General features: G+C 44.6%; 1 protein-coding gene across 2 annotated transcripts in view; it reads right to left on the bottom strand.

Moving 5' to 3' along the window:
- Positions 1-21,137, bottom strand: part of nid2a (nidogen 2a (osteonidogen)) — a 37,070-nt gene that overhangs the window by 2,140 nt on the left and 13,793 nt on the right. Inside the window, exons 9-39 of one of the 2 annotated variants that reach the window (XM_076723449.1) lie at positions 20,137-20,176; positions 19,470-19,579; positions 19,216-19,349; positions 18,963-19,074; positions 18,183-18,383; positions 17,866-18,096; positions 13,632-13,778; positions 12,783-12,911; positions 11,050-11,175; positions 10,817-10,953; positions 10,631-10,736; positions 10,415-10,548; positions 10,204-10,309; positions 9,593-9,726; positions 9,389-9,494; positions 8,959-9,092; positions 8,757-8,862; positions 7,900-8,033; positions 7,715-7,820; positions 7,345-7,478; positions 7,157-7,262; positions 6,351-6,484; positions 6,142-6,247; positions 4,474-4,603; positions 4,287-4,387; positions 4,029-4,201; positions 3,705-3,834; positions 3,429-3,600; positions 1,186-1,343; positions 904-1,027; positions 694-806 (exon numbers count right to left, since the gene is read on the bottom strand). In XM_076723449.1, coding sequence (XP_076579564.1) covers positions 694-806; positions 904-1,027; positions 1,186-1,343; positions 3,429-3,600; positions 3,705-3,834; positions 4,029-4,201; positions 4,287-4,387; positions 4,474-4,603; positions 6,142-6,247; positions 6,351-6,484; positions 7,157-7,262; positions 7,345-7,478; positions 7,715-7,820; positions 7,900-8,033; positions 8,757-8,862; positions 8,959-9,092; positions 9,389-9,494; positions 9,593-9,726; positions 10,204-10,309; positions 10,415-10,548; positions 10,631-10,736; positions 10,817-10,953; positions 11,050-11,175; positions 12,783-12,911; positions 13,632-13,778; positions 17,866-18,096; positions 18,183-18,383; positions 18,963-19,074; positions 19,216-19,349; positions 19,470-19,579; positions 20,137-20,176 — 4,014 coding nt within the window. The remainder of the gene's footprint in view (positions 1-693; positions 807-903; positions 1,028-1,185; positions 1,344-3,428; positions 3,601-3,704; positions 3,835-4,028; positions 4,202-4,286; positions 4,388-4,473; positions 4,604-6,141; positions 6,248-6,350; positions 6,485-7,156; positions 7,263-7,344; positions 7,479-7,714; positions 7,821-7,899; positions 8,034-8,756; positions 8,863-8,958; positions 9,093-9,388; positions 9,495-9,592; positions 9,727-10,203; positions 10,310-10,414; positions 10,549-10,630; positions 10,737-10,816; positions 10,954-11,049; positions 11,176-12,782; positions 12,912-13,631; positions 13,779-17,865; positions 18,097-18,182; positions 18,384-18,962; positions 19,075-19,215; positions 19,350-19,469; positions 19,580-20,136; positions 20,177-21,137) is intronic. The other variant, XM_076723450.1, reaches the window with a different exon arrangement.

The following is a 21,137-nucleotide window of genomic DNA, read 5'->3' as shown; positions in this document are numbered from 1 at the left end:
GAGTTCAGCTTTTCATTGAAACAGACTATGAATCTATCATAGTTGGTTCATAGTCAAGTAACAAAGTATATTTTTAGTCTTTTTCATCTATTTGTCAGTGTATAAACAGTTACTGTGTGCTGCACAGGTGACCTACACCAAACGCTGTACCTGAACACATCCTGTGCAGACTCAGGATTGAAGCTGCTGCTCTGCTATCATGCTGCTTTCACTACACAGCCTGGGTATATATTGCATAAGAAGTTCATATATCCAGTGTTTTCATTAGACTTGAATGCACCACCTCCCCTGTGTCGACTTCACTGTGTTTTCAGTCTCAAAGCAGCCTTCAGGGTTCAGGTGACATCTGGTGGGAGCTAAGTGATGTGATGACATCACTGGGCAAAAGCCATTGAGCTCACTGTCTAGTACACCTTGAGGTGTGTGTGTGTGTGTGTGTGTGTGTGTGTGTGTGTGTGAGAGAGAGAGAGAGATGGAGGGCATTTGGTTGTTATTACACAAACCCAAAATAACCCGTCTGAACATAGTCTGAAAAGAGTATGTCTAAATCAAAGAGACTGTGTGTGTGTGTGTGTTTGTGTGTGTGCGTGTGAGACACTGCAAGGTAACCGCATTTAATCAATAATGCATCAAACCATGTTTGGCCTTTGCTGAAGTGTGAAAACATACCTGTTTACCCAGTACACGTCTCACCTGATAGACAGCTGCTGGTTGCGATGGCGATGCCGTACAGGTGAGAGCGCTGGTCAGGCAGGTATTCATCAGTGAACTGACTGCTGTCTTTGCTCACTGCGATCACTCCATCCCTGCGGGGCAGCAGACAGAGAGACAGCTCATTGATGGATGATCAGTCATGAATAAAGACAACAGTGCTGCACGAGAAAGATGAACAAACATGGCTACCTCCTCCAGTCAGTGTAATAGAAGTGGTTCCTGTAGTAGACCATGCTGAACGGGTAGTTGAGGCTGGGGTGGATCACTCTTCGACCTGAACCATCCGGGGATACGCACTCTAAACGCTTTGTACCTGACGTACAGAGAAGAAGAAAATGACGGTCATTATTATCCGTACTGCAAAATATACTTTTTAAGTGTGAACAGTTGAAGTAATAACAATGCAGCCGGATGGCCTCTGTTATCATTAACTGTTATTATGACAGTGTTCTTAGTAGACGTAGAGTTTACCTGCATCGGCCCAGCAGACTTGTCCTGAAGAAGAGTCATACGTCAGAGCGTTGGGCAAACCAACCCCGTCAGACACCACCACCCTGCGGTTCTGACCGTCCACCGACGAACTCTCGATCTTCGGAGCCTCTCGGTTCCAGTCTGTCCAGTACAGAGTGCTGCAGGGAGGAACACAGGAGTGAGGGACAACAGAACGAGGACGCTCAAACTCCGCCTCAGACTGCTCTTGCGTGGATGTTTTCTGGCACTGAGCGCTGGGATCTGGCTAATATAACGAGACAAGAGGGAAACCACACACAAGCATCCACACGGCCACACGAGAGGGTACATGAAGGTACGAGAGCAAAGGGCTCGAGGGAGCAGCTGTCTCACGCTGATGAGGTCACGGTCAGGTTACTCTGAGCAACGTGTGACCTTTGACCCCCAGCTCCCCCCTGTGCATTTTTTGCAGCTGTTTACATGAGAAAACATGGACCACGTAAATTGGCCCATTTGTCAGTCTTGATTAGCCTAGTTCGCTCATATTTCTGGTGGACGTGTTGTTGTGATGGATCAATTATATTCGATTGTTTGCAACATTTGAAAGTTTGCTCAGCAGGATGACAACAGAGCTCCAGGCAGAGTGTGTGGGCTGCTAATGACGCCGCGTAGCCTTTCATCTGTAGATGATGGTGTACATGTGGGCGGTCCACTGGGAATGACAGCTAATACACACCACATGAGCAATCAAGTCACACACACACGCACCATGTGTTTACGAGTGTGTACGTTCATCAGTTTGATGAATCCGCGGGTGAGCAGATGTTGGTGTATGAGACGTTCATGCTTTCATAATGTGTGTGCACGTCATTTTTTGTGCGCCTGTGTGTAGTTATGTTTCTGTGTGTGTGTGTGTGGAAGGGCAACGTGTGCAGGCTCAGAAATCACAGAGCACATTCTTAATCGTAAGTGTACCCATGTGAAGCACACACAGCCGCGCACACACACGCACACACATCGCCTTCAGTCAGAAAATACAATTAAAACTGTCAAACCAATCACATGAAACATTCATGTACGGTTTTATGACCTCGGTTATTGCTGCGATGTTTAATCATTTGTATCAACCACATTAACATGCACACACACATGCACGCATACCTGTTGATTATGTGATTAGCTGCGATGATGAAAAGCAGATGTTACTCCTAGAGAGCTGACCAACGGAGGCCGCATGCTTTTATTACGTGTGTGTGTGTGTGCGTGCATGTGCGTGTGTGACTGTCCAGGATTCACAGCATCATTAAATCCAGTGCAGTTTTGTTCTCTCAGTTTGGTGCAACACCGTCATGGAAAGCATAAAAGTCTTGTATGACTCCATCCTGAACACCACATCCCATCCATTTCCCTGTGATCCTCTGTCTCTTACTGATGAAGTCAAGTTCGGGTCCCAGTCTCCCAAGTCTAGAAACCAGACTCAACAAGTCTTTCAATATAATGTGCACTGTACTAATGAATGAGATACTGGTGTGGCTGACTCATAGCCTGTCTGAGGACTTAACTGTGTTGGATTTCATGCTCATGCTAATGGGCTGAGAACCATCTGTGCCCTCCTCTGATGTGAAGTCACTCTGGACACAGAGAAAGCTCACTGTGATTCAGTGCAGCACCTCCAGGAAAATACATTTGATCGTGAAGAGGGTTTATGGGCGCTTGTTTGTTTCTTGGAAGAGATCTGTACATGTTTGCAAATCCAGACTAAACAGACACAAGGCTTCAGCAGTTTTTTGTACGTTTTTTTTTCCAGACAAATCTGCAAGTTCATGTTTTGTTGGGACGGGTTTGATACTAAATAACCAAGACGGCTGCAAGAAAGAGGTCAGGTCACAGAAAGGTAGCAGGGAAAAAACAGCATGTAGAGCCAGAATATTTTCACATCTAACTCAGTGAATTAGGGTTTATTTTGACCGAACCGCAGCTGGCGATTATTGGAACAGCTGAAAGACCTTTTATTTTGTTTCTGTCAAGTTTGAATAAAATGTGACTTGTTAGGATCTACTCGCTAAAATTGCTGTTTCTGTCAGTGGAGTCTGGTGGCTTTGAGGTGAACAACAGAACGGCTGTTTCTGGTTGAAAAGGATCTTCCTCTTTAAGAAAAAGGTCTGATGATGCCAGGCTCTTTTTTTCACTTTTTTGCAACTTTGAGGAAGACAAGACCACAGAAAGACAAAATGAGAGGTTGGTAGGTGGACATATGGCTTTACCCAGTGGAAGAGACCACGATGATGGCCCGGGGGTTCACCAAGTCTGTGTCAAACAGCGTCCGCCTCCCACTGCCATCCAGGTTGGACCTTTCAATCATGTCAGGGTTCGAGTCAACCCAGAACATCAACCGACGATTGACGTCCACCGCCAAACCCTCTGGACTGATCAGATCTACGTGGAGCAGGGAGACCACACAGAGGACACTGACATCATTTAAAACACCACACAACAGCTGTTATAGAAATGAAGGAGTGGTTGCATGTGTGTGTTCTTACTTGTGTTAATGAGTATTTCAGGCTCAGCTCCGGGCGCCATTGAAGCTCTGTTGATTGTCCTTGCAGACAAATCTGTCCAATAGATGCGGTTCTCTTTGCAATCAAAGGCAATACCAACAACAATGGAACCCTGGACGCACACATATACAACATGTGTTTTTTGTCTCTTAGTCTGGACACTTCCTGTCTGATTTTTCAACTTTAAACATCTTTCTAAATAATCAAAGAACCACACCAGATATCGATCTATGGTACAAAGTAAATAAAAGCAGTAAAAACTGACAGAATGAGTCTGTAAGCGGGTAACAATCAGTCATCTCTTACGTGTAAAGTCAGTAGTGTTCTGGACCGAGCTGCATCCAGTCTTGTCCCGTTGAGAGGCAACGCCCCTATTTTCTGTCCCTGAGCGTACAGCAGTGTGATGTCAGTGTTTGGAGGAGGGGTCACATCCGGGCGGGGCAATGGGTGCACAGTGGGCGGGGCCACTGAGGGAAGGCCTGAGACAAGATTGACGGATTAAAGAAAAAGTTCCAGCCGTGATTGGTGGAACGAAATTCATGTGGTCCAGGCGAAGACACTCACATGCAGGCTTGACAACGTCATGTGATCTGGTACCAGGAACCTCCCGCCCGTCCTGGTCCACACACCAGCAGTATGTGGTCTCTCCATAACACTGGACTGGGCTGAGAGACAATTCATAAGTAATCTGTCTTTGAAGAACAGTGTCAGCTCTGTTCTTTGTTGCTGCGTGTGTATATGTGGTGTATACCTGAACTGTCCGTCCGGCTCGCACTGCGGCACGTATTGTTGCGGCTCTGGTTTTCCACCGTAGTGCTCGATCAAACTGGCCCTCCATCGCTCACACACGCTCTCGGGACGCTGGGTCGGAGCCACAGGGACTGAGGGGGACGCGAATCAAACACATCCAACGCATGGTTGTAAAATTACAATTCAGATCCTACTCTACAGCAATTCATCATGATGTAATTATATTCTTGGGGTGTTTTCCAGCTCAAGTTTATATTACAGTGAAAGGTGGAGTGCTTGATTAATGGTGCGGGGAGGCCCTGGGTTTACAGAGGCACACACGCCTAACACACATCTTGCTTTTGTCAATACTGTTTACCTTGTAAAATCCCTTTAATAACTCACTTTATAGGAGAGCTTTAAAACTAAACCCAAAACCACTTTAGTCTTCCACTCTTATTTAGACTGGCCTCTCTCTTTCTCCGTAAATTTCGAAACTGCACAGTTTCTAGACTAAAAAGGAGATCAGGATATTTAAAAGGCGAGTGAGAAGAGAACAGCTCTTAAGTGAGAGATCAGAGAGGTAAAGAGAGGCAAAGACTAACTAAACAATTAGACGGATGTCTCGTAAGAAGTTTTTCCAGCAGGATTTATTGTAGTGGAAGTCAGCAAGCTGCAATCCAGTCTCATGAATCACTTGGTTTTCCTTCTATTTGCTGTTTAACTATATGGCCAACTGATTCTAGTGGCTCCTGTGTCTCTGACATCCTTCCCAGAAATCAACAGCATGAGGATTGTCCACTAAATTAATGGTATTTCAATCCTTAGGTTGACTTACTGCATTGGTAATGACTTAATGTGGGGAGGTATAAATACAGACTTCAGCCAGCACACAAATTTGAGAGTTTTATGTGGGTGTTTGATGCCTGCATGCAACAAGTGTTTATTTTCTTCAACTCATGATCTGGACCAGTGGACATGAATCCCAAACCCAAAATGAGGAGGAAATGCCCTCGCCTCCCTCATCGAGAGCTATTACAGAAGAATCCCTGTATTACGCTCCACTGCAGCAACCACCAAAATAAATTAGTAAAACTGTGGTTGCAGACAGCAGCTTCGAGGTGTGAACTAGTGCAACTGAAAATGAGGCAAAGCAGGAGAGAAACTTACGAGTTTAGATAAATTAGGTTTGAAAACAAGCAAACATGCAAATCTAGAAGCATGTGCTTCTGTCTGCCTGCATCTGCAGGGCGGGTGCAACACTCAGCTGGTCAGGCAGCCTGTCTTGTTTTGCTTTTGGTCCCCTGGCAACAGAAAGCAGCTCATCTTACCGCAAGATGACCACTTCAGATGTTTAGATGGTCATAAATGGAATTTATAGCAAGGGCTGAATTTATAGAACGGCCTCTGTGTGTACATTAGAGCGTGAGTGTGAGGGTGAGAGAGCGCTGCAAAGCTCAGACTGTTTATAGCTGCAAGGACTTCACTTGATTTTTTTTTTCTAGATTTGCAATAAGTACAATTGTATGTTTTACACTGCCTACACAGCTAATCACCAAATGAATTGTTGTCTATGTTAAGCTCATAAAAGTGTCCAGTTTTTATGCAAAACTAACAAAGATGCACAAATCCCAGATTGAATCAATATCTTTGAAACCCAAAGTGTCTCAAGCTGTGATGACAGTCTCACCTGGTCTGTCACAATCTACAGGTGGTGCACCAGGTGGAGTCCTGGTTCCTGCTCGCTCCTGTCCCCTGCTGTCCACACACCAACAATGTCCAGTGGAGCCGTGGCACTGAGGCAGATGACGATTCAAAACAATATCATCAAATACAATAAGACAAAGAAGAATCCATGAAAGAAGAATCCATGTCTGTTTGCAGAGACATCAGTTTTACCTGCTGAGGCGTGTACTGTCCACCAGCATCACACTGAGGTACGAAGACTCCAAACACAGGGTACCCCTCTGGACTGGTGGTCTGCACACTGTCCCTGTGCTGCTCACAGTGAGTTTTAGGACGCTCTGGTTCATCTAGAGAAAATTATCACATTTACAAAAATTATTGAGAAATACATGAGGGTTCTTGGCAAAACGGTAAATATAAGTCACTTTGATTTACTGCCTGTTGGAGCTTCACCTGCTTGGTTCTATCTCTTGCCAAGACAGCCCTCAGTCAGCCCTTATCCTGCACTACCAACTCTATGCAGACGACATTCATCTTTCTTTTTCTGCATCAGGCCCATAGATGTTCTTACTGAAGCCATTTTTTTTCTCAATACGAGGCACCTGTCTCTAAGACTTTCTGGTGTGCGAGAACCTTGCAGTAATTAACCCTGACCTCTGCAACACCTCTCTTGTTAAAACAATAGTGATTAATGCACAGGCTGTTCTTTTCATACAATCCCTGACAAACATCTGGCATGCATCATGGATATTTATTGTCCTATGGGTCTGCAGTCTACAGCATTTGGCTTGTTCAAGCTCCTCACATATCCTGTATACACTACATACTATAAATATGCCTGGCTGGCCTCACAAAGTATTCTTGTCAGCCTGTACAGTTCATCTGTTGTTTGTGTCTTACTCCAAAATCTGTGTGATCATCCAGCGCCTTCACTGTGGTCTCAGTTAAAAAAACCTTGTAACTCTCACATATGAAACATAGCCCAAGGACTGTTTGGCAGGATGAAACTGCAGCCTCACCTGGTTTGTCACAGTCTTTCGGTTGTGTACCAGGTTGTGTCCTCGTTCCCGCTCTCTCTTGCCCCGTACTGTCCACACACCAACAGTGTCCAGAGGAGCCGTGACACTGAAGCAATAAGGAAAGATCATTTAGGTATTCTTTAAAACACAGGCAGAACAGTGAAATAAGCCTGTCAAAAGATGATCACCTGCAAAGGTATGTACTGTCCATCAGCATCGCACTGCGGAACATAGGCTCCAACTATAGGATACCCCTCTGAACTGGTGGTCTGGACACTGTCTCTGCGGTGCTCACAGTGGGTTTTAGGACGCTCTGGTTCATCTGGATCAGAAAAAGGTGTTAATTTTCACAAGGTATTCGGAAATGTGGGTGTTGTGGGTGAGTCATGATGTTTACTTATGGACTTTCCACTGCCCCTAAGTTATAATATTCAGGAAAACCAATTCAGTTTTTACCAAACATCTTCTGCACTGAGGCACCACATGGTTTAGTACAGAGCCCACTACTATTCCTCCGCAAATATCCAAGTCTTGTGTAGCTAGAAACAACAGTCTCACCTGGTCTGTCACAGTCTACAGGTGCTGTACCAGGTGAAGTCCTGGTTCCTGCTCTCTCCTGTCCCCTACTGTCCACACACCAACAATGTCCAGTGGAGCCATGACACTGAAATACACAATAATAGTCACCATAATGAAAGAGCAAAGAAGGCATCATGTCTCCAAACATTAAAACCAGGTCTTACTTGCTGAGCTGTGTATTGTCCATTTGAATCACACTGAGGTACAAATACTCCTGGTATGGGATACCCCTCCGGACTGGTGGTCTGGACACTGTCTCTGTGCTGCTCACAGTGAGTTTTAGGACGCTCTGGTTCATCTGGTGAAGACAGATAACAGGATCATATTCATGTCTTTATTCTATCATTCCAAAAAGGATTGGTAGATATATCAATATATTGGCAATTAGCTCTAAATCATGAATGTTTTCTCCTGATGTCCATGTGTACTGGCATCATTTTGTATTAAAATTACTTTACCATTTCCTGTGGAGACTACTGCTTTAGGTTAGTGCTGGATGTGTGGATTGACTGCATTTGTCTAGACCTAAAAATGTACTTCAATAAATCACAAATTAAAAGGGATGACTGCGGTGATGTTCTTCTTCCTAACAACTGATAGTTTAAACTGCTGAAGGACATAAAATCCATTCAGCTGGTGTATATTTCTGTCCACATTTGACACAGCATATAAACCTGTTTCTGAGCTTCATCTTACAGTTTCACGGTGCCATCCTTTCCTTTCAACTTCCCACCACACACAGCCTCACGGTGATATCACCTGCTTTTCCAGGCATTCCAAGGCTGTGACCCAATGACCTCAATAGTGCACCACTTAGGAGGTTAGACACACACTCACGTAAATGTGCAGTCTGTTTGACTTGTCATTGAGTTGAGGAATTAGGGGGATCACAGGTCAATGTTTAGCAAGAAAGCCTTGGAGAGCCATGACATAATACACCTGCTGCTGGTGGTGCTCTGACTGCAGATAAACAGCTTTAAGCACACATGGGAGTCTATTTGCGTATGTTTTTCTTTCTCACCTGGTTTGTCACAGTCTGTAGGTGGAGCACCAGGTGATGTCCTGGTTCCCGCTCTTTCCTGTCCCCTACTGTCTACACACCAGCAGTGTCCAGTGGAGCCATGACACTGAAAATATACATTTTCTTAATTTCATGCACTCAGATTCAAAAACACTATCAGTTCATCTGTCTGTCAGTTAGCCAATCAGTCACTGATGCTGACCTGCAGTGGTATGTACTGTCCATCAGCATCACACTGCGGTACATAGGCTCCAACTACAGGATACCCCTCTGCACTGGTGGTCGGGACACTGTCTCTGTGGTGCTCACAGTGGGTTTTAGGACGCTCTGGTTCATCTGGGGAGGAAGAAAAAGAAATAAGTTCAAACAAGTTTTAAGACAATCCACTTGTTAAATAAAAGACGTAGTGAAGAAATGAGCTAGCCCGGCTGTGTCCAAAGGTGAAGCTAACACTGCCTACCAACACTTCTAAAGCTCACTAATTAATATCCAGTTTATTCTATGCAGAATTGTACGCGGTATCTTCTCAAATGACTTCAAATGACTTCTCAAAATGTTGAAATACTCATGCAGTCAAATCAGCAGCCGTAAACCTAAACGCAGTGTGCACATGCTGCCAGTTGAGATCTCACCTGGTTTGTCACAGTCTTTGGGTGCTGTGCCGGGTGGAGTCCTGGTTCCTGCTCTCTCCTGCCCCCTATTGTCCACACACCAACAATGTCCAGTGGAGCCGTGACACTAAAATACCAACAGTCACCATAAAACATATTTTAAATTTCAAAATAACGGTTAAGTTAAATAACGTTTCATGGATTAAACGAATGCCAGGCACTGACTTGTAATGGTCTGTACTGTCCGTTTGCGTCACACTGAGGGACATAAGCTCCAATGATAGGATATCCCTCCGGACTGGTGGTCTGGACACTGTCTCTGTGGTGTTCACAGTGAGTTTTAGGACGCTCTGGTTCATCTGTAAAGGTAAAGCTTGGTTAAAACAAAGATGAGAGGGTAGGTCCCTTTTCAAGTTGCATCTTTTCTCCTCAGTGCCGTTTCCAGGCACAGCACAATGGTGTCATCTGCATATATGAGCTTATTTTTTTCGGTTTTATGGCCACACTGAATTAAAGTTTAGATCCATGAGATGACATGCTTCAGCGGCTGATGTTACGTTGCAGTGTTAGTGGGTGTTGGCCATAACTGTTTTTTTGTTTTGCCTCATTGGCTTTTTAAGGGGCCCTCCTTAGTTTAATGGCTAGGCATGGTCCAACTAAGCCTGTGAAAACAGTTTGTAATGTTTTCTGTGTCTCTAGAGGAGTATTGTCATGTCTGAGAAAATAGCCCTGATGATCAAATGAAGGTGAAGTCATATTTAAGCTCAGGCTTGGAGACTACAAATTTATAACTGAAAGTCTGCAATACAGACTGAAGGCATGGAGCTTGAGCTTACCGGGTTTGTCACAGTCTGTGGGTGTTGTACCAGGTGGTGTTCTTGTTCCGGGTCTCTCCTGTCCATTACTTTCCACACACCAACAATGTCCAGAGGAACCGTGACACTGCAGTTAATAATATCAGCAATAACAACAGCATGTTTTATTCGCATGAAATTAAGTTAATCTCCTCTTAGTTTAGTTCTTTCAAACACTTAATTTGTTGCGAACCTGCAGTGGTATGTACTGTCCATGAGCATCACACTGGGGTACATAGGCTCCAACTATAGGATACCCCTCTGGACTGGTGGTCTGGACACTGTCTCTGTGGTGCTCACAGTGAGTTTTGGGACGCTCTGGTTCATCTGGGGAGATAAAACATGTTACAAGATGCTTTTTGATGCAAGAGACTGGAAGTGTGTTTCTGTCAGCGGGTGTACATCTCACCTGGTTTGTCACAGTCTTTGGGTGCTGTACCAGGTGGAGTCCTGGTTCCTGCTCTCTCCTGCCCCCTACTGTCCACACACCAACAATGTCCAGTGGAGCCGTGACACTGGGATGAATTATTAAACGTTTTCAATCGTAATTCAAGTCATCAGTCAGACATGCACTTCACCACCGGCCGGTGCTCACCTGCAGCGATCGGTACCGTCCGTCAGAGTCACACTGCGGGATGAAGGCTCCAAGACTCGGTCGACCGGCATGCTCCACTCCACTCTGCAGGCTGTCTCGATGTTGCTCACACTGGCTCTTTGGACGAACTGTCTGTCCTGTTGATGAACATTAAAGTAACATATATTTCTTTAATCAATTATACTACAACTTTTGTCACTATTTTGCTCGACCACATTGCCAATTTTACCGACCTTCCTGCTGGGAGCAGTAGAAGCCATCACCATACAGCCCAGGCAGGCAGCGACACTCGAAGGACCCCAGTCCATTGATACACCTGGCACTGGCATGACATGGAGAGGAGCTGCATTCATCTATATCTAAGGAGAGGGAGGGAGAAGAAAAAAAAAAATCAGACACAAATAAATGCAGACACACGTCCTCAAATTGAAATTTGGAGAATGTATTTTACACTAACTCAACATTTTTACACTGATATATAAAATGATGTATATGATCTGGCAGCTGGCTGCAAATAATTAAACTTTGAGGCTTTATGTTAAGTATTATATTATCTGCCAAGGAGGAAGGTAGGGAGGGTTTCGAAGAAGTTCATCAAAAGTTCAGACTGATGGGTGAGAGGAGGACACACACACACACACACACACACACACAAACACACACACACACACACACACACACACACACACACACACACACACACACACACACACAGGACCTCTCTCCTCCACACATTCCAAAGCAAAACACACATTGTGTCATTGCTCCATTTGTCTTTCACTTTCACCCCCTCTCCTGTCTTATCTCGCCCTCTCCTTCTCACATTAGTCCTTTCATTCCCACTCTTGTTCTCACATTTGTCACCCATCCTCCCCTCTCGCTGTGTTTTCCTAACTTTTGCAGCTGTGCGTTACTGTTGTGGAAGAAATGTTATGCCTGCGCTTGGACAAATATGTGGGTCTCTTCCAAATACTCGGCTCATTTTGGAACATGCAGCAAAACATCTCTTTAGTGACCTCGATGAGAGCATAATGAAGCTGGAGAATGACATGTTTGCTATTGTGTTGAAGAATATGTTTACAGAGGGTTCCTTTTTATTTGCATGTGAAGAGCATCACATTTGTCATAATTACAGTACACACAGGCGTGATTACAGCATCAGCACATTTAGTGACTGCAGCTGATGTTTTCCTTGAGTCAAGCCTTTATGTTTCGCGGCTTCAGCTGACATCCTCAGTGCAGCTTCTCAGTTAAATGATGAAGTGTCATGGAGCTGAGCTCAAAGACAAACCACAGTAACAGGCATATAACTCATTTTAGAGAATAATTATGCTGAAACATGTTTTGAAACAATCCCTTGATCCCTTATAACGAGACTGCGTAACTTTTGCAGCAACGATATAATAATGTTAATAGGGTAGTGTTACAAATCAGCAAAAGACTAATGTTAGATGCAGTTCCACTGCATCTAACATTAGCTAACATTTTCTAACATTAACTACCACAAGTGAGTAGTCAGACCAGACCAAATAAGGCTGTAGCAGCAAACCCCTGAATGTACTGAAGTGGCCAAAGGTGCGTTTTATTGCTTTTATTGAAATGCAGATTGTGTTAGAACGGATATAATCACACATCAACTTTCATTTAGCACCATCATCAGATCAAAATGCTCATTTGTCCAATACTTTGGTTTATGAACAAATACCTGCAAAACGATTGACATTCCCATCAGCCTCAGTTGTAGTTTATGTTTAGTGCTACTTACTCAACTAAGATGGTACACATTATCCCTTTAACATGCTGACATTAGCATTTAGCTCAAAGCACAACTTCATCCAGCCTCACACTGTTTCCAGCATGGCTAAACGCTCCTGAGTCTAGTCCCCAGACAAAGCACAGACTCAGACCCATATCATGAGCACATACTGGACACGGTAGCCTTGCATTCAGTAACTTTGCAACTCACCAACACAGGTACGTCCGTCGAAGCCGAGCTCATAGCCGCTCTGGCACTGGCAGCGATGGCTACCGGGCAGATTCACGCACTGAGTGTGAGCGCCGCATGAACTCAGGCCCTCAGCACACTCATCTATGTCTGCAGTGAGAGAAAAGAAGAGAAAGCGAGACAGTTTTAAATGAACTCATGAGCCTATAAACCAGGAATCCACGAGCAAACAACATGTAGTGCTAATACATGTGTAGGTGAGTGTAAAAGCTGTAATTAAGGGTCATTACTGTGGCTTTTATATATACATAGTGTGTCTGCTGGGGGTGTGGGAGCACTGTAACATGTACCCCCACACATGGATTCTTGGCTGCATTCTTAAATGTCTTGTGCAACACACAGGACAAACCCACACACGGATTATGTGACCAGAGAGAGGCGCTGAGGCCCAATTATGGGAACTAAGGCCAAGCCTGGGGCTTTCCTAGTGCTGTCAGCAGGTGAGAAAGACCTGCTGCTGGGCTAATGACAGACCATGCAACAGCTTAAAGTCCTGCAAGTCCTGTTAACTGAAGAATTAACCTGGAGGAGGAGGGGGAGGCAGGATGGGACGAAGAGGGAAAGAGGAGAGTACAGATGGTTCCTTCCACCAGCCTGTACTTGACCCGTTTACACTGGATGGACAGATGCTGATGAAACACAGACACACATGTGTTTGTGTGTGTACGTGTGTGAGGGGGAGAGACACCATTAGACGAAGCAAAGCACCATAAAGAGCAGTGAAGCGTACTCACACTGTCACGATGCTGGACAGTACATCCACAAAGACATATCTAACAGGGCGCTGTGTGTGTACATGCATGTCCATACCGTAGCAGTTGCGTCCATCTCCTCTGTAACCGGTAGCACACTGGCACTGGAAGGCCTGGCCTTCCAGTGGGATACACTGGGCCGTGGTGTCACAGTCATGGTTCCCAGCATAGCAGGGGTTGACCAGCTCTGGCCCTGTTGGCTCAACTACAGAGAGTAGGGGAGACATTAAATGAGCTCAAGGACAAACAAGAAAGAAGTGAAAGTAGCAATACAACAATATAAAAAGACAGAAGCAGTACCACCAAAATGTATTTAAATGCTCATTACGCAGAATGTGAGTGCTTTGGATACATAAATGCAAGATACATAGATATTTACCAAATAAATGTTGCAAACTAGAAACATAAAGGAGCAGAAAATGTTAATACTAAAAAAAGGCACTCAAGTATGATGTGAAACCCAGGACAGGCAGACTGAGCAGCACAGAGAGAGATGACATCAAGGTAGAGTCTGTGCATCCAGAGGGACACATCTAATACACATCTGCACAGATCCTGCAACACTCCAAAATGTCCTGAACTGACACTGAATTGAGATCTGGGTGATTCACTTGTAAAAGTTTAATGATTACAGGACAGCCTAACCAAGCACACATGTCAAATCACTCCAGACAAATTCCCATAGGACGGTTTCCACTTAGGAAGTGGCTCCCTTCATGTTCCCAATATTCAACATATGGATAAGGTTAGAGAGAGACACACAGACAGAGGGATGAGTGAGCGGATGTGTGTTTGGGGGTCTCCTCATACCAAAGACAAGTTAAACAACCCTCAGACTTATTTCTGACAAAGACAGCCATGGGAAATCATTAGAGAAGAACGTGAAAGACTTAAATAAGTATGTTTAGAATTAAGAGCTGCTCTGCCTTAAAATGCTCTTGAGAGCATGCATGAGGATGGATGGCACAGTGGGAATCGTTCGACCCTTTCTCTACCAAGAGTCTGATCCACAAAACCACTGAAATGCTGTTAATTAGAACTAGTTGCAAGTGACACTCTTGAGCATTTATCTGATCATTTGTCTGGTTTCGTTGTGGATTTGGTGTCCCGTAGTTTAAATAGTGTCCTAAAAATGTGGTTTGAGTGGTGAAAAAATGTTTGATTTTGAGTTATGCAGGAAAAGAAAAGCAAAAAAAACAAACACACAAATCACTAATATCTGTTATTAATGATGTTTTAAGGATGCATTATCCACCGTAAACAACAGCACACACACACTTACACCTAAACAAAATCACACACACAGACATTAGGCACAGCTTGCTTCCATCTCTTACAGCCAGAGGCCAAGTTTGGCTCATTATCAAAGAGGGAGAGAGACTCTTCAAAGTCCTGAATGTGGCCGGGGAAGACGCAGAGATGAGAGGGCGGGATGCATGTGGATGGCAGAAAAGACTGAGGGATAATTAGAGAGAGAGAGCGAGAGAGAGAGAGAGAGAGAGAAAGAGAAAGAGAGAGAGAGAGAGAGAGCGAGAGAGAGAGAGAGAGCGAGAGAAAGAGAGAGAGAGAGAGAGAGAGAGAGAGAGAGAGAGAGAACACACACGCACACACACCATCAAAGCAATGACTGCAGTTTCCCACCTGTTGCTTTTTACAAAACTCCTCCACACGCACATATACACACGCACGCATGCGCGCGCGCGCACACACACACACACACACACACACACACACGTATGTTTTACAGGGGCATAGCCATCACCGTGTCAAGATGACCAAAGTGCACTGGCTACTCTTGCAATGATCGATCCTTCAAACAAAAACGACTAAATTATCCGTCTGTCGATAATCACTGACTTACTGACATGTTGGAACGACCTGAAATTTAAGAGCGTGGTGTTTAAAGGCATGAAAACAGCATCTTATTCAAGGGACAGCAAGTGGTGAAAAGACAAAAGAGGATCCAAAATGTCCAGTTTGACGAACAGATCTAAGAATTTAAAGGGCCACTCCACCTATCTTACATACATGTCAGTTCATGGAGGGGACTCTTCCAAACAAACCAGATGTAAAGTGTCTTCTGGAGGAGGTTCCCAAAGTCTGAGAAAATAACCCTGTTGATGTCATCAAGGTTAGCTTGACTTAGGCTTCAAACATTTGACTGAAAACCTGCATTATAAACTGAGGGTACTGAGTTTAAACGGTCAAGGCATGGAGGGTCTAATGAAAGATAATGAGATACATTATGGGAAATTTAAGATCCAGAGCTTTCGAGGCCTCATCCTAGAACTACATGACCTCTGCTGCCTCAGTTTTCTCTTAATAACAAGTCCCCCAACTCTATGGAAATGTAACACTGATAGCTGCAGTACCCCTTCAAAATCCTTTATTTTACAACTTGAAAGTTCTAATAGTGACAGCATGTTAGAGTAACACACAGGTTATGGCCTCATCTCTGCAAACCTTCGAGACAGAGTTTGAATTCGAACCTAGAATTTCAGCATAACAGAAAAAGGCTGTAAAAAATTATCCCATGTGGAAATGAGGTGACTACATAATCCACCACTCCCACCACACAGACCCCGACGCCAACGCCGCTGGTTTTGACAAGATCCGGTCCCGCATTAACAAATCCAACTATGGCGAAGGCATGGCCATCGTTTTCGAAATCAATGTTAGTAGCCTGCCAGTAATGGCTTTTTTTCAGGCTTCTGATTGGCCAATTTGGCTTGAGGGTTATTTCACTGCCTGCCGGTCTGGCATGTTCAGTTGTGTTTTTGTGTTTTCTTATGGACAGGCTCCTCTCTGTTCAGTGTCTTAAAGTTCGCCTGCAATCTCAGATTCTCATGACATCAGTGGGCAGCTATTCTGCCCGGTTACCCCCCCCCGCTAGGAAAATCTGTCATTGGCTGGAATATTATTTCCCAGGGAGTGTAAGACCCCTGAAGAAACACACACACGCTCTCTTTCACACACACACACACACACACACACACACACACACACCACTTAACCCGTGTTTACAAAACCCCTGATCCTGAAAGCTCTTCCAGCTGTGCTCTGGGTGTATCAGTGTGTGCACGTGTGCATGTGTGAGATGTGTCATCATAACCTTTTTAATCACCGCGCTGACGTTCAAATGACAGAATCTTGGTCTGGATTCAAAAACTTGGGGGGAAAAAAAACCTCTCTCTCTCTCTTTCTCATTCAATATCCTCCTCTTCCTCGCCATCTTTTGAGGCCTCTTGTCTCTCTCTGTCTCTCTGGCTTTCATCAGACGGAGTGGGAAACGAGAGCATGACCACTGTGTGTTGACAGAGACAGAACATGACACATGTTCGTGCTGTATTTCTGTGCACTTTTCCATAATTGTAAAGTCTGTTATTCTGCTGGTATGTAGATAAAAATGAAGCAAAGGTAGGAGTGGGGACATGAAGGTGTCAGAAACCTTTTATCGAATGAAAGAGAATTAAAAAGCAATATTTCCTTTTCAGCAGCTAATTTCAAGTGTTGTTTGAAAAACGTTATTTCCTGTGTGTGTATATTCTTGTGGCTTCATCAAATCATCCACCCAGTATTCAAAAACTACATTCAAATTGCTCAAAATTAAGAAGTGAAGTAAAGACATCTGCTTAAATAAGAGTTTTCACTTCGTTTCTTTATTTTTAGCCAGCTTTAACTGCTTGACCAGCTCACTCAACACTTGTCCAGGTTCATGTCATAAATACCAATCATCTGCATGAACGACCCAACTGAGACAAACGTCTAAAGTCAGCTGTGACGCAAACGGCGGTTCCAGTGATGCTTAAAGCGGTGTCTTGTGTCTGCAGCCTTTAGTAGACAATGAGCCCACAAACAGCAGAGGTTATACAGACGTCTTAACATTGTTTTCTGTGGTTTTTCGCCCTCGGTTTGCAGCATGTGTGTTTAAATCTGAGCCCTGTCCAACTCTGCGCTGTGGTTTGGCTGAGGTTTCTGTGGCAGCACTGCAACAATTACGAGGTGGTCTGGTTTCTAGTTGTGGTTCTGGAAGAGAAAACCTCACGTTTTCAACACCTCCAGTGTGTCCACCCACTTAAAGGTTGTCGGTGATGGCCTGGAATGGATTTGAGTACGGAGCGTGGATGACAAAAAAAGTATTTCATTAAATCTAATTCAGTCAAGGGGATTAAGAAGGCATTACTGACCAGCTCCACAGTAAATATCTTTTCCACGGACTGCACCACATCTGGTTTGGACTAAAAGCCTGATATCTGCATGTGACGTGTCCATCTAATCCCAGCTTGACTCACCTCCGACTGGGCTGATCTTGTTGGTGACGGCGTATCTCAGGATCCGCTCTTCCTTGACGTACATAACGAGCACCCTCTCCATGGTGATCTGCAGCGTCTCCGGGGCGACGGCGCGGCTGTCATGTCGACAGTCGCGGTAGGTGATGTTCTGCTTCAGCTGGAAGGAGAAGGACTCGGAGCCTCGCTCTGACGAAACGACCGAAAACTCCCTCACAGAGGTGGAGGTGGCGACTGGAGAGAGGGCAAGTGGAAGGTTTTAGGCAAACAGTGGCAGCAGATGTTTCACACGATTCGTCTGTTGTGGTTGTTATGGTTACCGGATGGGTAGTACTGGTAGGTCTCCTTGAAGGGATCCATGGTGACTTCAGCTCCAGGGGGCAGGAAGGGCACACTGCCGCTGAGGACAGTGTCCACAGTGAGGTGATTGTGGTCATCAAGGCCACGGCCAGTCTGGATGATTGACAGGCGCTGGTTGCCAGGATAGAAGATCACCTCTGCACGACGAGTGAACTCAGCACCTGGGAATATAATCAGTTAATTGATCAATCAGTTCCTCTATTTATAGATCAGTTTGCATTACAGATTACTGCAGACACACCGACACAGTGCAGCAGTCGCATATCGTAAAAGCACAATGTCTGCAGTGGTTACATCTGCACACACACACACACACACACACACACGCATGCATATACACACACACACACGCACGCACGCATGCACACACACACACACACACACACACACACACACACACAAAAACACACAGCCGTTTCCTATTAGAGAGGAGGTGGAAGCCTGATATCACATCACATCCCCAGAGACAATACAGCTGGCTGGGAGACTGAAGACACACACACACACACACACATACGCACACGCACACACACAAACACACACACACACACACACACACACACACACACACACACAGCAGAAGAGTTCCCTTATGTCTCTGCAGATATGCTCAAGAGTCAAGTACAAGAGAGTACAAGCCAACATACTTAAACAAACACACGTGCTCACACACACACAAACACACACACACACACACACACACACACACACACACACACACACACACACACTAATTTTACCTGTGATTTTGAATCCTGCTTGGCTATTGGGCAGCTCCAGAGCAAACAGCCATCCAAACAGCTCTCCGATTGGTGCAAGGGGCATCAGTGCCCAGCCCACCGGCTCAGGTACCTGACCAATCAGCACACAGTTCACAAAGGAACCCAGAAAACGAAATGTGGATGAGAACAGGAGAATTCATCTCAAGCTCTTAAAGGAAACGAGCTTTAAAAATACAGCTAACATTGAAATGTGTCTTTTTCAGACTCATACCTCACTGATGGCGGTGTATGCTCTCCCATCTCCCACCACGATGTAGGCGTGAAGATCAATGTTGTTCAGCTCCACTGGAGTCAAACCCACCGTCACTGTTCCACTCACTTTGCCGCTAACACGCTGCGGAGCACCTGGACGAGCAGCACGGGGATTACGCAAAACTTCAACATGAGTACACAAATGTTTACTGGCAGACTAAAACACTGCAATAAGATGACTGTAAGTCTCTGAGTCAAAGGTGGAGCTCTCACCCTCTGGTAGACAGTGGCGTCCGTTTCCATAGAAGCCAGGCCGACAGTGACAGCAGAAGCCTGTGGCGTAGTCAGAGCAAAATGCATTCTGGGAGCACTGCTGCTGGAATCTAAAACAAAAGAAAACAAAAATACACTTTTGATGCTGCTGATTTTGAAACTTTGAGATTTCATTTCGATAACTCTGCTGGCTGACAGGTCCAGAGTGGTAAGGGACTGTATGAAAATGACTGGAGTGTGCACTTTTTTGTTATGTTTGCCATATTTTTGGCAATTTCCTAATTTCTTTGGCAGAACCGTATAATTCCACACATTCTTCTTCTCTGTCAAAACTTGGCGCTGACATTACCCACAATGCAAACCAACCACCAACAGTTCAGTCAGAGATTTGGGTGTGTTGCTAGTAGCAGCTAATGTCGCCATGTGCTGCTATCCTCAAGCAGAGATAAAAAGCAGCCTACAGAGGTCTAATAAACTCACTTCTTTTTAACTTGAAACCACCAGAAAGTATTGCTAACACTGAGGAGGGCCCTGCTTTTTCAGACAGTGAAACCCAGCATTCAGCCTCCCTCCAACTCCCTGTAATTTCCACCAACCACTACAAATAACGAGGACATACACGTCTCACAGCAGCAGGTGTATGTCATGCTCAGTAGTCTTTACATACCTGGCGCATGTTTCCTTATTCTCTGTGGTGTACTGAATCACTGAGAGAGACAGAAAATGATTATTATTATTATGCATTGCATATAGAATAAGTATATAATTAATATCTATATCCAAGAGCCTAGCAAAATGGCAATGGGAAGAAACACAGAGAAGCACATGCATGCAAACCATAAGTGTCATCTTCAATAGTGCGATCGGAGGTTTGAGCTTGATCTCTATTGTGCATTATTTTTATGGCTATTCCCTTTAATTTCCTCAATAAAATGTCTGCTTTTTATTATTATTATCAACAACATGTATCATGCAAGTTTAAATGGAGACCATTAAAGGGCGTTTCCATACAAGTAAATATGGACAGGAAGGATGAGAAGGTGGACAAGATCCAGAGAGATGTACACACACACACACACACACACACACACACACACACACACACACACACACACACACGAAACCCCTGGGAGAAAAACCAGCTGTTGCAGTCCTGCCTCCCACACCCACTGATCCACACACACACACACACACACATACACACACACACACACACACACACACACACACATATTAACTGCTGCCTCATGAACTCCCAAAGCATCTAAAATGTTTCAACACATATTTTAGAAGTCTCAACTCTGAAGGGGGAAAAAAAAATCACAATAAATTGACAAAGTAAGGTCCAGTGACAGTACACAGTGTGTCGTTCACGGAGGCTTTTCCATGTGCTGCTCTAAACACTTGGGGATGAAAACTCCTCTGACACACAGGAAGTGATGCTCTCTGTTCTCGATTTATTTGGAGTAAACAGAAAAAGAACTGGATAGTCAGCATGAGACGTGGTGGCTACCACTGCTGAGCAGACAAAAAGCAACAATTACACTGACATTTCTCATAACATTTCTCAGAAACTAATACGTCTCAAAGGGGATTTAAGATTCTAAATGTCTCCATACTGAAGCAACTGATGGGAACGCAGAGCTCAAATAGTACAGCAGCTATTTC

Source organism: Chaetodon auriga, chromosome 23, assembly GCF_051107435.1.
Source record: "Chaetodon auriga isolate fChaAug3 chromosome 23, fChaAug3.hap1, whole genome shotgun sequence".
In the NCBI taxonomy this organism is placed as follows: Eukaryota; Metazoa; Chordata; class Actinopteri; order Chaetodontiformes; family Chaetodontidae; genus Chaetodon; species Chaetodon auriga.
Note: the sequence above shows the minus strand (reverse complement) of the source record. Positions and strands in the feature narration are given on the sequence as shown.